Raw genomic sequence first — 18,398 nt, forward strand, 5'->3', positions numbered from 1 at the left:
AATAAGTAAAAGCAATATGAAGGCGACCTGATTTTATTTTACAATTTAAATCACTTGCTTGATTTGGGTTGATCCCACTTTTGAAAAGGTTAGAACTATTATTGATTTTTTTCGAAGGACATTGAACATATTTTTCTCAGATTTCTTGATCATGTTATAAAAATTATCTAAAATTTATTTCGGTTTCATACACTGTAAGCTATATGACAGTTTTCAGAATATTGTTTCCCAATTTTCGCTCACCACAGACTGAATAGGAAATATGAATTCTGAAGATTCTTTTATTGAATTTCATATGAAGTGGCCTGGAATCATTTGTAAAATCCTGTATGTACATTGTATATATGCTGTAGTAACATCAGGAAAATAGACCGGCAAACTGCGATCCTTTCCCAGCTGTTGGAGATATATGTTTATGTACAAGCATAAACTTCTATGAAAAATCCCTTGTCTACAAGTTATACAGCTGTACTGGGGATCACCTCTGTCTGGGTTGATAGCGTCTGTTCCGTTTTGTTTTGAAAACCAAATCATTATCTGCCCACACTCCAGACTTATCTTCCTTAGAAACAAGGCCTAATGGATCCGGTTGTCGTTCTCTTTGAAGCTCTCTAGTTCCATGTTTGAAATGACATTTCTCTTTTATTAAAGAAGATATACAGTTTCGTTATGTATAATGGACGAAGAAAAGCGGTATTGATTTTAATTTAGTGAAAAACTCTTCATTGCTCTTGTATTGAATCAAACATGACCAAAGCTTAATCTGGTCTGACTCCATGTTGATCTGCAATCTCATGCTATCATGATCAGCTGGAAGTGAACCAATCCTGCTAGTCCAGCTCCATGATGAATCTCTCCTTTCCTCAACTTTGATCATCAAAGATCATTCTGGTCCAGCTCTATGATGAATCTCTGTCCTGTGTCCTAGCTTGACCTAGATCACCAAAGTCCTTGTATCTGATCACCAGATATTGACTCGGTCTGTCCTTGTATCTGATCACCAGATATTGACTAAGTCTGTCCTTGTATCTGATCACCAGATATTGACTAAGTCTGTCCTGGTATTTGGTCACCAGCTACTGACTAAGTCTGTCCTGGTATCGGATCACCAGACATTGACTCAGTCTGTCCTTGTATCTGATCACCAGATATTAACTCAGTCTGATCTTGTATCTAAACATGAGATACTGACTCAGTCTGTCCTTGTATCTGATCACCAGATATTGACTAAGTCTATCCTTGTATCTGATCACCAGATATTGACTAAGTCTGTCCTTGTATCTGATCACCAGACATTGACTCAGTCTGTCCTTGTATCTGATCACCATATTAACTCAGTCTGATCTTGTATCTAATCATGAGATACTGACTCAGTCTGTCCTTGTATCTGATCACCAGATATTGACTAAGTCTGTCCTCGTATCTGATCTTCAGATATTGACTCAGTCTGTCCTTGTATCTGATCACCAGATATTGACTAAGTCTGTCCTGGTATCTGATCACCAGATATTAACTCAGTCTGATCTTGTATCTAATCATGAGATACTGACTCAGTCTGCTCGTATCTGATCTTCAGATATTGACTCAGACTGTCTTTGTATCTGATCACCAGATATTGACTAAGTCTGTCCTTGTATCTGATCACCAGCTACTGACTCAGTCTGTCCTTGTATCTGATCTTCAGATATTGACTCAGACTGTCCTTGTATCTAATCACCAGATATTGACTCAGTCTGTCCTTGTATCTGATCACCAGATATTGACTCAGACTGTCCTTGTATCTGATCACCAGATATTGACTCAGACTGTCCTTGTATCTGATCACCAGATATTGACTCAGTCTGTCCTTGTATCTGATCACCAGCTACTGACTCAGTCTGTCCTCGTATCTGATCTTCAGATATTGACTCAGACTGTCCTTGTATCTGATCACCAGATATTAACTTAGTCTGATCTTGTATCTAATAATGAGATACTGACTAAGTCTGTCCTCGTATCTGATCTTCAGATATTGACTCAGACTGTCCTTGTATCTGATCACCAGATATTGACTCAGTCTGTCCTCGTATCTGATCACCCGATATTGACTCAGTCTGTCCTCGTATCTGATCTCCAGATATTGACTCAGTCTGTCCTGGTACATTTGTATTTTGTCACCAGATATTGACTTTGCTTGTCATTGTATCTGATCACCAGATATATATCGACCTATGCTGCCCTAGTATCAGAGTCGAGGGTGCGCTGTAATCTGCTTTACAAATTGACCTCCCTCTTATAACAATGTCTCTATGAGGATGGTCCTATATCCTTAATCAATTACAACTACCAGGAGGTGTCCATTAAAAGGCAAACTAATCTCTAATCACTTTGCACATCTCCAACTCTTGTCACACCATTATCTCGGACTGGCCACACTCCATACACAACTATATTAAAGGCCACTTGTACAGGAACTCCGTACAGAATTCCACAGGACTCCGGGTTCTCTTGTCATAGTCGGAGCCAGGTGATCAGCTTATATGCAGTCATGAGACGAGACGATTCATTCAACTGAGTGGCTAGGATAAATAATGAACTGTCGTTATCCTCCGTCGGCTGTCTGATACGTACACATACTCTAATATACATGTGTGTCAGTGGGATGTTTAATTAAAAATAGCATTTCCTTATCAACAAATCGTAATCACGTTTGTGGTAGAGTTCCGTCATTGGGGTGGGTTTATACGTATCGTCATTGGGGTGGGTATATACGTATCGTCATTGGGGATGGTATATACGTATCGTCATTGGGGTGGGTTTATACGTATCGTCATTGGGTTGGGTATATACGTATTGCATTGGGGTGGGTATATACGTATCGTCATTGGGGTGGGGTGTATACGTATCGTCATTGGGGATGGTATATACGTATTGCAAGCAATTTTCATGGTGCAATATTTGGGGAATTTCGCATAATATTGCAATGCTGTCAAATTTACAGTTATATTCAAAATTTATAGTTATTTGTGATCTAAATATGTCAGTGTTGTCATCAGTGCGAAAAATGTCCCTGGAACAGTCTAACATCAGCTTATTGTGTGCTTCCTTACATCTATTATGATGGTAATAGAAGCATGAAAATGACACTGATTGTGTTACTGTATTTACCGACAATAAACCCATGACTGAAAATAACCCCATCCATGATCAAATACAGTTCAGTAGAAATACCAACAAACCATATTTCATTGTCCTTCAATAAGACAAGAAATGTTTCAACATAGACATTAACTTAATATAACTGAACAGGTAATGTTTTTTTTCAGGATAGGTAAGGCTTTGAAGGAAACTGGAAGAATTTGTAGAAACTGCCATTGTGGAAGTTGTCACGTTTTCATTCTTCAAATTATTGGTATGCTGCCACAACATTTATTTCATGTTAATAGATTTGCCCTTTCATACTTGTCTGTGCATCCAGTGTTTTATTGTTATAGATACTGTATGATTTTTTTCATAGAAATCATACTGCTGGAAAAAAATTTCTTCAGCCAGGCAAAGCTTTTACATATCTTAAAATATATTTTTTGATATGTGTTCATTAATTGATACGGTCTTATTTTCATGATTTCTGTCTGTCAACAGGATGCATTCAGTTGCAGGTACTGGCAGATTTTCGGTAAAACAGATTTGTATGAAAAACATTTAACATGAACATCCACGATTACACATTTCTATACATGTAAATACAATTATTGACCTCATGCAAGTCAAACTAGAAAGAAAAACACAATCTGCAATTTCTACATTGATGAAAATTGTGGTGTTATCGGCAGTGCTATATCAAACGATCAATAGAGACGTGATATTTCCGACACAGGGAAATAATTGAATTTGTCACTTGTGCCACATCATTGCAACAAATTTACAGGGTCTGCAATCAAGCATTCCAAGATGTATTCCTGTTTCGGCGTTTCGTGTGCCAAATTTACGTACTCTGCCAAACAACACAAAATGCTATTGGGATTCACTGTTTGCATCAGGCTAGTTTTGATTCTTTGAGAGTATTTTTTTTCCCAAATTTGGAACCATTGAAATATGAGGTAGATTTATGATAATGTGAAATAATGGTAAGCTGAATGTGTATGACAGCTACACAGTTTATATGTGTGATAATTTCAACGGGAATGAAATCATACGATTGACATGCAGCATATCTTTAAATTCCATGCATGAATGCACAACCAGCAAAGCTTTTATAGTAAAATGGATGTAATAATATTCTAGGGTAGAGTTACAGTAAAACCTGCCTTATAAATTACCGTAGTGGTTCCTAGGACCTACCACCTGTCTGATACAGCCAATATCATGCCTTCTCAAAGAATTATTATACCCCCGAAACGAAGTGTCTGTCGTCCACAGTAACTTGTCTGGAAAACTCCACCTTAACTAACAGGTGGATTTCATTAAAACTTTGCATGAATGATCGGTATCTTATGTAGTTGTGCACTGGCATCTTAATTTGGGATTTCAACCCTTTTTGATGGAGTTATGGCCCTTTGTGCAAAATACTTGTCTGCACAACTCCTCCTTGACTAACAGGTGGATTTCAGTGAAACTTTGCAGGAATGATCAGTATCCCATGTAGTTGTGCACCAGCATTTTAATTTGGGATTTCAACCATTTTTGGTGGAGTTATGCCCCTTTGTGCGAAACACTTGTTGAAACTTGTCTTCACTTGAATGATGGGTTTATAATGTAGTTGTGCACCGGCATTTTAATTTTAGATTTAAACACTTTTTAAGGGAGTTTCGGTCCATTATACAAAATAACTTGTCCGGAAACCCCAGGTCAAAGTAACTAAATGATGTATAAACTACCAGCATCCGCAGGGGTATTAGGTCTAGTTTACTATAAAGTTAACTGGAATAAACAGCATTTTTTATGAAGAAGCCATCTAATTTAACCTCGTGGGCTTTATGGATTCACCTAAGTCCATTAGACACCTCCCCATTTGCATCATGCTAGAGCGTTTTGACACCTCCCCCCACTTGTGGGGGCCACGTTGGCCAATTGGTTAAGGCGTCTGACATTCTGTTACCACTAGCCCTCCACCACTCTGGGTCGCAGTCCCCAGGTACTGGCCGTAGGTCAGTCGTTTTTCTCCGTGATCTCCAGCTTTCCCCACCACAAAAATCTGGCATGTCCTTAAATGACCATATAGCTATTAATAGGATGTAAAGCACAAACAAACAAACCCAACTTGGCCCATGTAAAATTTTTAAAAAACCTTTTGACACCTCCCCCAATTTATCCAATGTAAAACCTTTTGACACCTTCCCCAATTTGTCCAATGTAAAACCTTTTGACACCTCCCCCAATTTGTCCAATGTAAAACCTTTTAAAACCTCCCCCACCTGCCCCATGTAAGATAGAATTGCTTATTACTACGTCTTACTGTTTTTGTTTATTAACCCATATAAAAAACATTAAAAATTATAGCAGAAATAAGAATACTGTTTTAATTTTTTTTATTTTTTATTTACATTAAAGTTTCCATAAAGCAATGTTTGCTTTGCAAGAATGTATGACTTTCTTTACAAGCAGTGTGGGACCAAATTTGTCATTGGTTCTAGCGCAAATATACATGTAGGGCAAAAAGTTATAATGAACCACATTCACATATCGAACACATACAATTCAAAACTTGGTTGTGTAGTGTACATTATAGTTATGTTGGTACATGTATAGTATTATATATCTGGCAATAAGCCCATGCCTGGTAATAAGCCCACCCATATCTATTGCAGTATTCAAGAAATGACCAAAAATATTACATGCAATACTTCACCAATTCTGAGTGAGAAGGGAAAGAGTGTTTACTCCATGTGCTTATTGTATGCTAGATATCGTTATCCAAGTAACCTTTTCCAATGTAAGTGCCTCTGCTAGGAATTTGACCCAGACTACAGGTTACTAGCCCAGCGACTGAGCTGTTAAAGATTTAATGGTTCCCAAGTGTGACTTTGTTACATTCATTGACAACCTTTATAAGTATCAGAACGATCACTTTATATACAATATCTGTGTTTGTTTGATCTTTTCGGCCTCATCTTGGAATAGTTTACTCCCCAGGCACCTCTGGTAACAGGCCTGTTGTCAGAAAAACGAGATCCGGTGAGGCATTGAAATTCCGTCTTCATCACTTTTAGTGGAGACTGTTGTCTTGAAATTGTAACAATAATTATTGTTAATGAACAGATGTGAAGACTTCAATTCTTAATTAACAAACAATTTCATGGCATTAGGAGAAACAGAGTCGGGGGGTGGGGTTAAATATTTATTGCCGTGATGTATATCCTGATCCAACTTAAAATGCACTAAAACACTGTTTCATTTGATGAAAGAATAGTTTATTATTAAGATTTATTTTAGGAAAAAACATGCTCCTACAGAACATCTATTCATGGACCAATATACCTGAAACCATCTATTCCTTTCTATTTATCTTGTGATTCATTGCCATGGCAACCATTATCATTACATAAGCAACATACAATTGTGTATGGCTTTAAAAAATGTATTTTCACGACATCTTACGAAATTCCGTGACTGAGAAATAGCTCCTTTGTGACAAACTGCACTTTCCTGTCGTCCGTTTGCACCGTTCTCACGGGACAAGACTGGCCGTGCTTATGATAGGAATGATGTATGGTGCCGCCACTTGCAGCGATCATGGAGGTGAAGTGGCGGTGTTTCCGGATGTGTTATATATTCCTGTTATGAAGCAGACATTTTTTTACATCAAGCATTTTACTAGAGTTCATTAGAGACATTGAGACCCATTCTCTTACATGATTTTGTCGACATTTTTATTTCAAGAAGCTACAAAGCACTTACAAGGTTTAAGCTTCTCATAGTATATGTATGTGTGTTAAATAAATAAGGAATCAGAAAAATGAAAATTTATATTTTGTATTTTTTGAAACCTACAGCATTTTTTTTGTATATATATTTGTTAAATTTTCAAAAAGAAAAAACCAGTTTAAGAATGTGACGCCTATTTTGAAATAAAATTGTTTATAGTTATTCTCATCAATTATCAACAATTTCCATGACATACAGTAAACCTATAATGCCCCTCTTTCCATCTCACTTAAAGCTTACTGCCAACATATTTAAAGATTTTGTTCTCTTTTTCCTAAAAATCCTTAATGTCTCCCTCAATACATTGCTGTTCCCCTTTATAATGCAAGATTTTTTCTGGAGGCTGTATAATGAGGTTTTACTGTTTATCCAGTCCTTTTCCTAATTAGAGTTCCCTCTAGCTTGTTTCAACATTGATACCTTATACTTATCCCTGTTCAGTTACAATGAGTTCTGTGTAAAAAAGATTGGTTGTCGGGGGCTTTATTATACTTGTGAGATGATAAACAATACTTGGTATATAGACCTATAGGAAATCCAAGAAATGATCGATACTGAGGTTTTTACTCCATTAAGATTCCTAATAGCACTTCCTGAGAAAAATGGACCTTGATGCATTTTTCTGGTATACGTTTCTTCATCAGACCATTTTAGAATCTTAAAGTGTCCATTAATCCTCTTTGCAATGTATCTTCTAAATCAGCTTACGTTTCAATGATCTCTGGCCAGACTTTACCAGTTTTAAGGAGTTATATTGCACAAATTAGAAGAAGTTGGATAGGTGTGATTGATTATAATGCCCCAAGTACCTGCAGCAGCATACTGTTATAGACGTGAGCCCAGACGAAGCCAGACCTGGTTAAATTCATTTAATGGGTTTATATCGTGTCAAATGACTTTAAGCTACATGAGCAGTAGAACATTACCGTAAAAGCAGAAATTTTTCTGAGAGCAAATTTTCATATTTTGGTTCTTTCAGCTGTTTCCAGTGATGTGGAATATCTTGCAATGGAAATATATTTGAGCAGGTACCTTATTTAAGGCCATAAATAAATATCCTTGTTTTTTTTAATCTACAACCCAATCAACCTAACATTTTTTCTGCCAGCGCTTTTTGGAAATTTTGAAGGAATTTACTTGGGCTGTTCCTTTTGTAACAGAGTTTTGGTAAAAACAATTTAAAAATATTTAGAGTTCTTATGACTGAAATACATGTGCATTGTTTTCTGAAACAAGTATTTTTTTATCCCTTACAATGAATACAGTAAACTTTGTATGTAATGCCATCTGTTGATCAAGTAGCTTAATTAGGGAGGGGGTGTTTATATTGTACATGGGTTCTTAAGCAGTCAAATACGGTAACCTCCTAGAACCACAATAATAATGGTACATTATATGCATAAATTTAATGTCTGGGAATTGAAGAAGTCGACCCAATGCACATACATATATAGATTTGTATAGATACTAAACCGTATTAAACTTATCAAATCTGCTGTGTTCAGCTCTGATACATACATTGTGTACATGTTGGTTTATTTATTCAGCTCCTATATATATATGTTATTTATAAGATCTGATCAAGACGTCTGAGTGGACAAAAGCTGGTCACTAATTTTTTTTTGTGTATTGATCGAGATGTACTTGCACTAGTGCTGTGAGCAGCTCTGTGACCTGATCCTTAGAGCTGTGGAGATCTAGATCACTCAGGAAATTCTCCCCATGAGTTCTAAGAAGCTTTCCTTGATCCTAAGAAGCATCAGCCTGTCGTAGGAAATGTCCATCCGTTGTAAGAATTGTTCCTCTGCAGTCTTAGAATTGTCTGTCACTATTTAGAAGAAATTCCTTGGTCCGAAGAAGCTGTCTTCGACAATCAAAGAGCATTCCTCAAATTCTCAGAGGCTGTCCTTGTATGCTTTAATTGCTCACAGTTCTCAGAATCCTTTAGAAGCATCCAGCAATCTTCTAGCTGTGCGTCAGTTCTCAGAATCCTTTAGAAGCATCCAGCAATCTTCTAGCTGTGCGTCAGTTCTCAGAATCCTTTAGAAGCATCCAGCAATCTTCTAGCTGTGCGTCAGTTCTCAGAATCCTTTAGAAGCATCCAGCAATCTTCTAGCTGTGCGTCAGTTCTCAGAATCCTTTAGAAGCATCCAGCAATCTTCTAGCTGTGCGTCAGTTCTCAGAATCCTTTAGAAGCATCCAGCAATCTTCTAGCTGTGCGTCAGTTCTCAGAAGAAATCCTCAACTGCCCATGGCAGTCACATTTAGCAGCTTCAGAAGTCAAATAACATTTTCCCCTAAATTTTGAGGGTCAAAACATGTCTTTCAAATCCATACATCAAAACTCGTTTTGGGGAGTGACAAACATTTTCTCAATGGTCCACTGTGAAGACCTGCTGTCAAGAGTCCTCGGGAGCATTCCTCGATCCTCAGAACCTTCCTTCTGTCTTCATAAATATAAGCTTTTCTGTTGACCCTCAAAAGTGCCAAGGATTTCCCGTCAGTCTTCAGAAGCTTAGACCTTTTGTCATCTGGAAACCCCTTTCCATGTGTTTTAAGTTGTCTGATATATATAGTCATATACCTAGATACACAGCGGCCATATACAATTAATGTCTGTCACAAATCTAGGTTTCATCATGTGTCTTTCTGCATTGTTGACGTTTTTCTGACTATATAAAGGAAGGAAAACATGCAATGGATTATATTTATAAGGTATAGAAATATTGCATTGAGGTTTTAGGTACAGTCAAACCTATGTTAATTAAGGGACCATCCTTGAGAAATCCAAAAATGGTCTTCTAATACAGGTGATCTTTTAATACAGGTTCAGTTCACAATGACATCACCACAGCTGGTCAGGTGTTCGCTTGTGCAGGTTTTATATGGGGTCTTTACCCTTTCACCACTGTAGACCATAATGGACTCTTCCAGATTAATGCATGGTAGAGTTCACTCAAGTTACATAGGGGTGAAAGGGTTAAATCACTGATAAATGAGCTTAATTTAGCTAAATAATCTATGCCTGAAATAAGTACATGAAATACAAGCACTGATGGGAAATCATCACCCTTCTAACAGTTTAAATTAGAATTTCAGCTATTCACCAGTAATCTGAGAAATTAAAACCCCCAAAAAATCGTTCAAGGGAAAAAATGAGAAATTCAAACCTTCAAAAACTGTTCTTATGGGGGAAAAATGAGGATCTTTTATCCCAGAAAACCAAGCACAGTATGTTCACTACACTGTAGGTACCATCGGCAATGAACAAAGTCCGGACTGACTTGTGTTTCTGTACAGTGATTTTCTATATATAGAATTGAACTCTCTCCGATAATTGATCAATGGATTAAATCTATTAATAATTGATTGATCCTATGTACAGACCACTATCACGGAAGTTTATTATGCTGCACTGATCATGATATGAAAATAAACAAAAAGTATATATGTATATGATCTTGAATTAAGGGGAAACAGCACATATTGTTCCCCTCCAATTCTGTATACTTACTTCAAAAACCTTAATTTGTTCAAATCTTTGGTCTGGTATATATATATTGCTGAAATCAAAGTGCTGCAGTATATTTGGGAACCGTATTTTGAGCTGGTTTGATTGACAGAGTGGATACGTAGAAGTGATAGATGCACGAACAGTTCATTTCCTGTTACTCCTTTGAGACATGCACAAGATAAACACTTAAAAGAGAGCTGTGATGTAATTACGACAAAACAGTCACGCTCGCTCTCCCTCGATGAACTCTGACGCTTCAGATTCTTTGAGTTTACCGACACATTATCAGCATATTTTGAATACATGATATTTTTTACAAAATTAATTGAAACCCCAAAAGATAACAAGCACGTCCTGGGATTCAAAATGATTTGTCTGAAATAATAATTCGCAAATATAATTATATTTTTGTAGACAATTTAAAAAAAAAAAAATTAAAGTGACGTTTCTATTTTTTAACTTCAATGCATGGAGCTTGATCAAAATTGATTGAGGTTTGGATATGCTTGCTCCACAATTTGAAAGCTTCATGTCAAGCAAAGTGTTTACCACATGGACTTGTGAAAAATTGTGCAATACCATACATTATAATAAATGGGACACCATGCCAAGAATGATCCACAATAATTGAACAAAAAAGATCATTCAGATTAGATTGTTAAAAAAAATACCCCACAAAAAGGAAAAAGTTTTCATATTTAAATATGTTTTAGAACCTGATGTCAGATTTCCCCCCTAACTTGAAGACATTGTCTGTAAAAGGCATTTTGTTAAGTCATCTACAAAACAATGAAGCAGCTAAATAGACAAGCCAGGTTGTATTAGCTAAAGATAGACAAGCCAGGTTGTATTAGTCAAAGATAGACAAGCCAGGTTGTATTAGCCAAGTGTGACCTTATTTTGGCTCGTTCCCAATGAAAAATTGGGGTATGTCTGATTTTTCTCAGATAACAATTCTACATGCGTGTGCATAAAGAAATTGTTCATAAACTAAGGTGATATACTATTTTAGATGATACACTTTGTACAATAAATATCTTTTAGGCATAAAAAGAACAGTTTTCTAATTAATTATTTTCCTACCTTGTCAAAAACATCAATTCGTTTTCCCCAGTATCTGTATGTTATATAGGGGCCTTTCACAAGGTACTATATACAGTAGCTGTTAAAGTTCTCGCTAGCTTTTTCCAGACATCGTTTGCAGCTGATCGTTAAATGAATGAACATATATGTGGCGGTTTGTGTACAAATTACTGGTATTACTTTCCTTTACTCTGTATTTATAGACCAGAGCGAAAATGCTTATCAATAAAGAAACTAATCACCCCCAGACAGTAAAAGGTAGGAAAAATATATAATATCCACATCAATATTCATGAGACAAATTCAATAAACTTGAGCTTCATAATGACAGGATATGTTTTACAATGATATTTGTTATAGACATTCGTTTAGACACTATCTTTAAATTTGGAAGACTAATTTTTGGATGTAAGAACCAAAGATAAATCACCCGAGTTTGTATCCATTCTGACAAAAGTTGGCTTTTCAAATCTATTACAGTATTTTACTTAATTTTCTCTCATTCACCCCTGAAATTTCATAATGAACTATTCCAACCTTTGAATTGGAAGAGTTCAAATATGTCTTCAGGGGTGAATAAGTTAAAGCTTGATTTCTATTTATTGTTGTATTTGTCAGCTGTGTTTATCCTATAATCTGTGTCGTGGTAAGAGGATATCCAATGAGTGATGTAAGAATAGGAAGTGTATACGTGTCTATACGAGTGATTTGATTCTCAAGTATAACTTCCAATCATGGGCGAACAGGGTAGAAATGATAATTTATTGACTCGGGAGAATGTATACCTTAAGGTTATTTAAAACACATATATATCTGAATTTGAAATTATCCAAAAAATAAATGTTTAAAACCATGGGATTGGAGCAATGAAAGCTTTGGCGATTATTGGATTTTTGTTTTACAGCTCATCTACAATTTCAGTTATTTTGAGACAAAACAACATTGTAGAGAAAAAGTTAAAAAAAGAAAAACATCAAAGTTAAACCATTAAACTAAAGGACCAAAAACACAAACAGCATTAGTTCCAAACGGATTGGTTGTACAATACACCACATCCCGTGATCAATTGAATGCCAATATCTAGCCATCAAGGATACAAAAACGGATTCAAACAAGACTTCAAAAGTTGTACATTACAAAATCTGTTTCACGTTTGTTAAAAATCGTAGCCTGCAATCACGAATTGTTCGACTGCAAACAGCTTATCGTGAGCATGCATCGACAACAAGGTCAAGGTCATTTCAGAAAATGTGAGCGTGAGCATTATAGTCCTAGCTCATGCTTCTTAACTTCTTTCAAAGTTACCGGAGTAAATGGTAGAATTTTAAGACCTACTGTATAATGAAATTCAAGCTCTGATAAAGTTGGAATCCCCTGTTTAGAATACTTGGTGTCTTAATTCGAAGTCCCACTATACTTGTAATATGCTGAAACTCCGTTTCAGGGTGATTCACATTTAACATTTCGACTCTTCTTCTGAGAGTCCTAAATCATATAACTTGGAAGTCCTACTGTAATTTAAAACTCCAGTACTGATAATATTACGTTAGTGTCAACTGTTGAGGGTATCTTGATTTATTTAAAGTTCTATTGGAACTCGAGCAGTGATAACATAGGAGTGTTCTTTCAACAATATTTTGCTTTTTAATTTCAAGTCCTATTGAAAATATGATTCCGTCAAATCCAATTTGATACGAAGTATCAATGACATTATTGTTCAAGTCCTACTACAAGCAACACTGGTGTAATTTGAAGTCCTGAAAGTGAAACGTACCTGGTGGTCGATGTCAATATTCATATCCTGATATTGACATTCAGGAGCCGTGAGACTCTTTGAGGGTAAACACAGCTAATTGGTTATCGGAAGAGGAGGCCACGCGAGTCTTGTCATTGTTTTATTGATTGCGTACAGGTTGTTAGTAAACCTTGACAAATGATGACCTTTTTCAGTTCCCTTGTGGTTTTAGATAACAACCATTCTATTACAACTGTCTTATCTCTGACACCTCCGAGAAATTGTCCAGAATTTCCATGCCAAACTATCCGTTACTCTCGTCGAATACTACCATGCAAGTGTTCGTTTTGATTGACGAATCAGAAACAGGTTCACACTGAGATGTTAGATTTGGCAATCAGTACTCTCTCACGTCTGTTGTAGCCGGCCTAGCAGCTGTCAAGTCCGAAATCTTTATGGCACATTTAGTAGAACTGAATTGAAATTGATTTATACTGACCATGTTTCCTCTGATTATTGGGCCAAGGGCACAAATGGACCTTCATTTATGAGGTTACGATCTACAAATCTGGACCATTTGAGGGGAAAAAATCACAGCAGTTGAATATCCAGGAAACTCGACTCGATCTGGAAAAACATGACAAAATTGACAAACCGGAAAATATGACAATTGAATAATTTGACAATTCAGACCACTTGACTATCTGTAAACATCACTTTTCACCACTTGTTTTAATAATTAAATTGTTATTCACTGTAAATCCTATGAAAGGACTGCATGATGTACGGTATACGTAGGGCCTTGAGGAATCACTAAATTTCAAATTATTTTTACTGAAGGTGAACTGGAAGAGTTCAAATGTGTTCTTAGGGGTGAATGAGTTAAGTTAGACCAGTACATCCGTCTCTACTGTATAAACAGGCCATGACAAATAAGTTACCTGTGTATTTTATCTCATTTCCTTTTTGTTCTTGTCTAAAGACATTTATAGTTTGCAAGCCTTTTTAGGGAGTTAGAACATATTGAAATTATTCATAAAAATGTTGCAGAAGGAGTTTGAATAAAAATTATCACGAAAGGTAGCAAAGTGCATAAGGTTCCCGCTTTATAACTAGAAGGTCAGTGCTTTAAATCCCGGTGGTGAAGATGTATTAGGAATATCATATATAGTTATAACTTATTTAGTAAATAGGCAAGCGACTCCAAGTCAGATTAAATGTCAAACAAATTGGAACTCTTTTTCATTACATACAACAGACTGCTGGGACTCTCCACCTTAAATAAGAAAGTTGACATTGCCTGTTAAGAACCATGGCTCTGTAAAGGAAATGACTTATTGAGAGATGTTAAGGGTTTGTTCCTCACATTTTTTTAACATTTAATGTCAAGAATCCCAGGCCAATAAATTCCTATTTGCACTTCACAAAAATCAATGTTAGCTTGTAATCATTTTTAAGTCAACTTTTTGTGCAATCTTTTGTCAGCTGTAGCGTTGTGATGTAATTATTTTAGACAGAGTTACATTGAGGGACTGTGAAAGACATGTTGAATAATTCACTCCCACACTAGAATGTGTGCAAGCCAACATGCATTCTATTTTAAGAAAACAATCTTGGAACGGTGTTAAATTGTCAGTTTTGCCAATTTAATGGCACTAAGTCTTTCTGCTGTTTAAGAAGTGTGCGATTTGATAACATTTTGTCAGGTAATTATCGTAAACCCTTCAGTGCTGGTTATGTAATGGGGAGTCTTCATCAGGTTTTAGGTTAAAAATATAATCTGATAATTACAGCGTCTTCACAGGTTTCAATCTTCAGATGTGATCAATTTTAGTGTAATTTTTAACCAATGTTCAATTTTTATATGTTTTTATAGTTTCCCTCAACAATTTTTGTTCAAAATCCGAAAAGAGTCGGGGACATGAAGAATCACATGCTCATTTTTGTGTCGCCTGCAACGCGAGTCGACATATAGGTATTACTTTGTCGTCATCGGCGTTAAATGTCTGAATTGTTCTTGAAATTATTCAAGTTGTGTTGTCCAAAACAAGGTTCTCTTGCGATAACTTGAGTTTCCTTGGGTTGATTTAACTCAATCTTGGTACACATATTGCATACCAATATAGATCAGACAAGTTTGCATCTCAGAAGTTTACGTCCATTTATTTGGTGGAGTTATGCCCCTTTTATTGCCAAATAGGGCCATTGTGTAGTAAATGCAAGAACTTTTTATTTTTTTAGTCAATTCCTTTCAACTTTTGTACGGTAATGCTAGATGCAATAATGTTCAACATATATTACAGGTTTTTCTGTCGAGTTTTAACTTTCCGTGTTTTGGCAAATCTGTTTATGTGATAACTCAAGCCAAAACACTTTTCTTACTAAAAGCACTGAGCAGGCGACACATCCACTCCCGTGGAATTCTAGTTTAAAAATTATTGAAAAAATGAAGAAAAATAAAGGCAAGACAATTTGATTTATAAAGCACCATGCCGATTTAATATTTAAAACATCAAATGTAACAATGATATTTGTACATCAAGATGTGTGTACACAATTTCTATCATAATCTTTGTGTTCTTATTGAATTTGTATATTGACAATTCTAGAGATTTTGTTAATTTTCATCAGAGAAGTTCAGCTTAAATATTAAGATTGCTTCCCCTTTAACATTTTGTTTGATCATCTCCCCTTTGGCCTTTTAAATGATTATCTCCCCTTAAAATATGATTATCTCCCCTTGTGCCTTTCATGGCTGTATAGCTCTTACACAGTGGTCTTAAATTTTTGCCTCTTTTAATGATCTCCATTGTTGTATGTTTCAGCTGGTGGGAGAAGAATTTGACATTGAGAGTAATTTCATCATCCAGGAGCCACAGAATATTCTTCACACACTTCGACTCCTCACCAATTGTCCTGTCACACTGCAGGTAAGGTCAAATTTGAACTGTTCAAGGTCAAATTGAAGCTTATGACATTCAAATCAAAATCAAAATGATTCAAGGTCAACTCAAAACCTTTCAAGGTCAGATCAAAATTTATGACATTTAAATCAAAATCAAAATGACTCCAGTTTGAATCAAAGGTTGTAAAGGTAATATCAAAACCATTCAAGATCAAAGCTAACGGCCATCAAACAGGCTTAGATCAGAACAATTGTAATGAAATGAGCTTGATATTTATTTAGGGCTAGTTTAAGGTCAAGACTGATTGATGCTGTCAAATGAAAGATATTGGTATCAATTCAAATCTATAGAGATCAAATTTATCAAATCAAATCCACCATAGTTAAATCAAGACATCAAAGTCAAATCATTACAACACGGCTAAAATCAAAACTAATTGGGTCAAATCATTACAACAAGGTAAAAATCAAAAGTAATTGGGTCAAATCATTACAACACGGCTAAAATCAAAACTAATTGGGTCAAATCATTACAACAAGGTTAAAATCAAAACTAATTGGGTCAAATCATTACAACATGGCTAAAATCAAAACTTATTGGGTCAAATCATTATAACACGGCTAAAATCAAAACTAATTGGGTCAAATCATTACAACACGGCTAAAATGAAAACTAATTGGGTCAAATCATATTGTCAAGTCAGTTCAAAATTAATAGGGTCAAATCACATTGTCAAGTCAGTTCAAAATTAATAGGGTCAAATCAAGTTGTCAAGGTGAAATTTAAACTACTGTCCAATAAAAATAAAATGCCAAATTAAAACTAAGTGGGTCAAATAAAGGTGTCAAGGTCAAATAAAGGTGTCAAGGTCAAATTAAGACATCCAGGTAAAACAAAGATGTCAATGTTAGATATTAACTGCAGGGGTCCAATCAAGATGTCAAAGTCCAATCATAGTTACTGATCAAGGTACACATTGAGAAAGGTGAAATATTCAAAGTTATTTGAACATTTTTAGACATAAGATGCAATGTAAAAATCTAATCTTTGTTATTTATAATGGAAACATTGAAAACAATTTAAGAAGCTAAGGATTATACTATTGGCAAATGGAACAATGAAACCTCGATTTGCCCGACAATGAAAGGTCGGTAATAACAGTTCGATGTTTGCCTGCTCACTATTGTACGTGTAAATTATATGCACAGTATACAATGCTTTTGCTGAGGTTGCAAAATTGTGGCCATAAAAATTAAACTAATGGAATAGAAAAATTGTTAAAATCAATACAGCATTTACATGGACCTCCAGCACTGCATATAAATAGAACTGGAAATAGCTTCTAGATTGATGCCGTACAAAATTAAAAGGTCAGGTGGAAATGAACCATAAACGGCTGATGGATCATGAGTCATATAGTGTAACAGCTACATATCAATTTATTGACTGGTTGTGCCTGCTGCCACTGTCGCCCTGTGATGTTTGTCACTTGACTGAAACATCAGTGATAGTCTTTGTTGATTTTTTTTTTTTATGATTTTATACATATTTAACTGGTTTTATAACAGATTAACATTGCATGTGACTTGAAGTGTTATAAGATTAAAGAGGATTTGTCATGATATTTTTATTTCTGCATCAATAAATTTCAATGAATAAATCAAGAATTAGTCAGATTAATAAATTGTAATTAAAAATATTATCGGTAAAACTGATATGAGGATCCTCAGAGGTGGGCCAGGCCAACCTTCAATGATTTAATTACAAGTTGGGGTTATGTTGCATCTGTGATGCTTAAATAGTCATCAAAATCGTAAAAACAAATAAAAACATATATGCTTGTGGCTTAGATCAAATGACAACACTCAGAGGACATACACAGAAATACTTAAATGTGATTATATTTCTTCACCCACATGTACTTCTGAATGTTTTGTTTTGATTTTTTTTCAAGCTTGACATATTTAGTAGATGATCCAAAACGATTCCCCCCTGTAGTTAGTTCTGACTTTCAGATTATACCAGATGTGTTCAGACTTTGTATCACTTTATAGACATGTTTATGCAAATAAAATCTTTCATTTTTAAGAGCATTTGGCAAAACAGAATTTTGATTGGAAGACTCATCTTTTCCCACTGAAGCTCAATATCCACATATTTTGAAATTCTTTTCTTTGTTCACACCTTAATGTGTTTGACTAAAGATTTTTTTTAAATGTTTAATGAGAACTTGCACAAAAGTCACCTACAAACATAT

The 18,398-nt window shown here is 35.5% G+C and overlaps 1 protein-coding gene across 5 annotated transcripts in view; it reads left to right on the forward strand.

Annotated features, from left to right (window-relative positions):
• The window catches only part of LOC110447174 (neurobeachin-like), a 294,693-nt gene that overhangs the window by 7,836 nt on the left and 268,459 nt on the right, over positions 1-18,398 (forward strand). For all 5 annotated transcript variants that reach the window (XM_021492692.1, XM_021492694.1, XM_021492695.1 and 2 more), the window contains exon 2: positions 16,061-16,165. In XM_021492692.1, the coding sequence (XP_021348367.1) occupies positions 16,061-16,165 (105 nt within the window). The remainder of the gene's footprint in view (positions 1-16,060; positions 16,166-18,398) is intronic.

Source organism: Mizuhopecten yessoensis, unplaced genomic scaffold (genome assembly GCF_002113885.1).
Source record: "Mizuhopecten yessoensis strain PY_sf001 unplaced genomic scaffold, ASM211388v2 scaffold3229, whole genome shotgun sequence".
Taxonomy (NCBI): domain Eukaryota; kingdom Metazoa; phylum Mollusca; class Bivalvia; order Pectinida; family Pectinidae; genus Mizuhopecten; species Mizuhopecten yessoensis.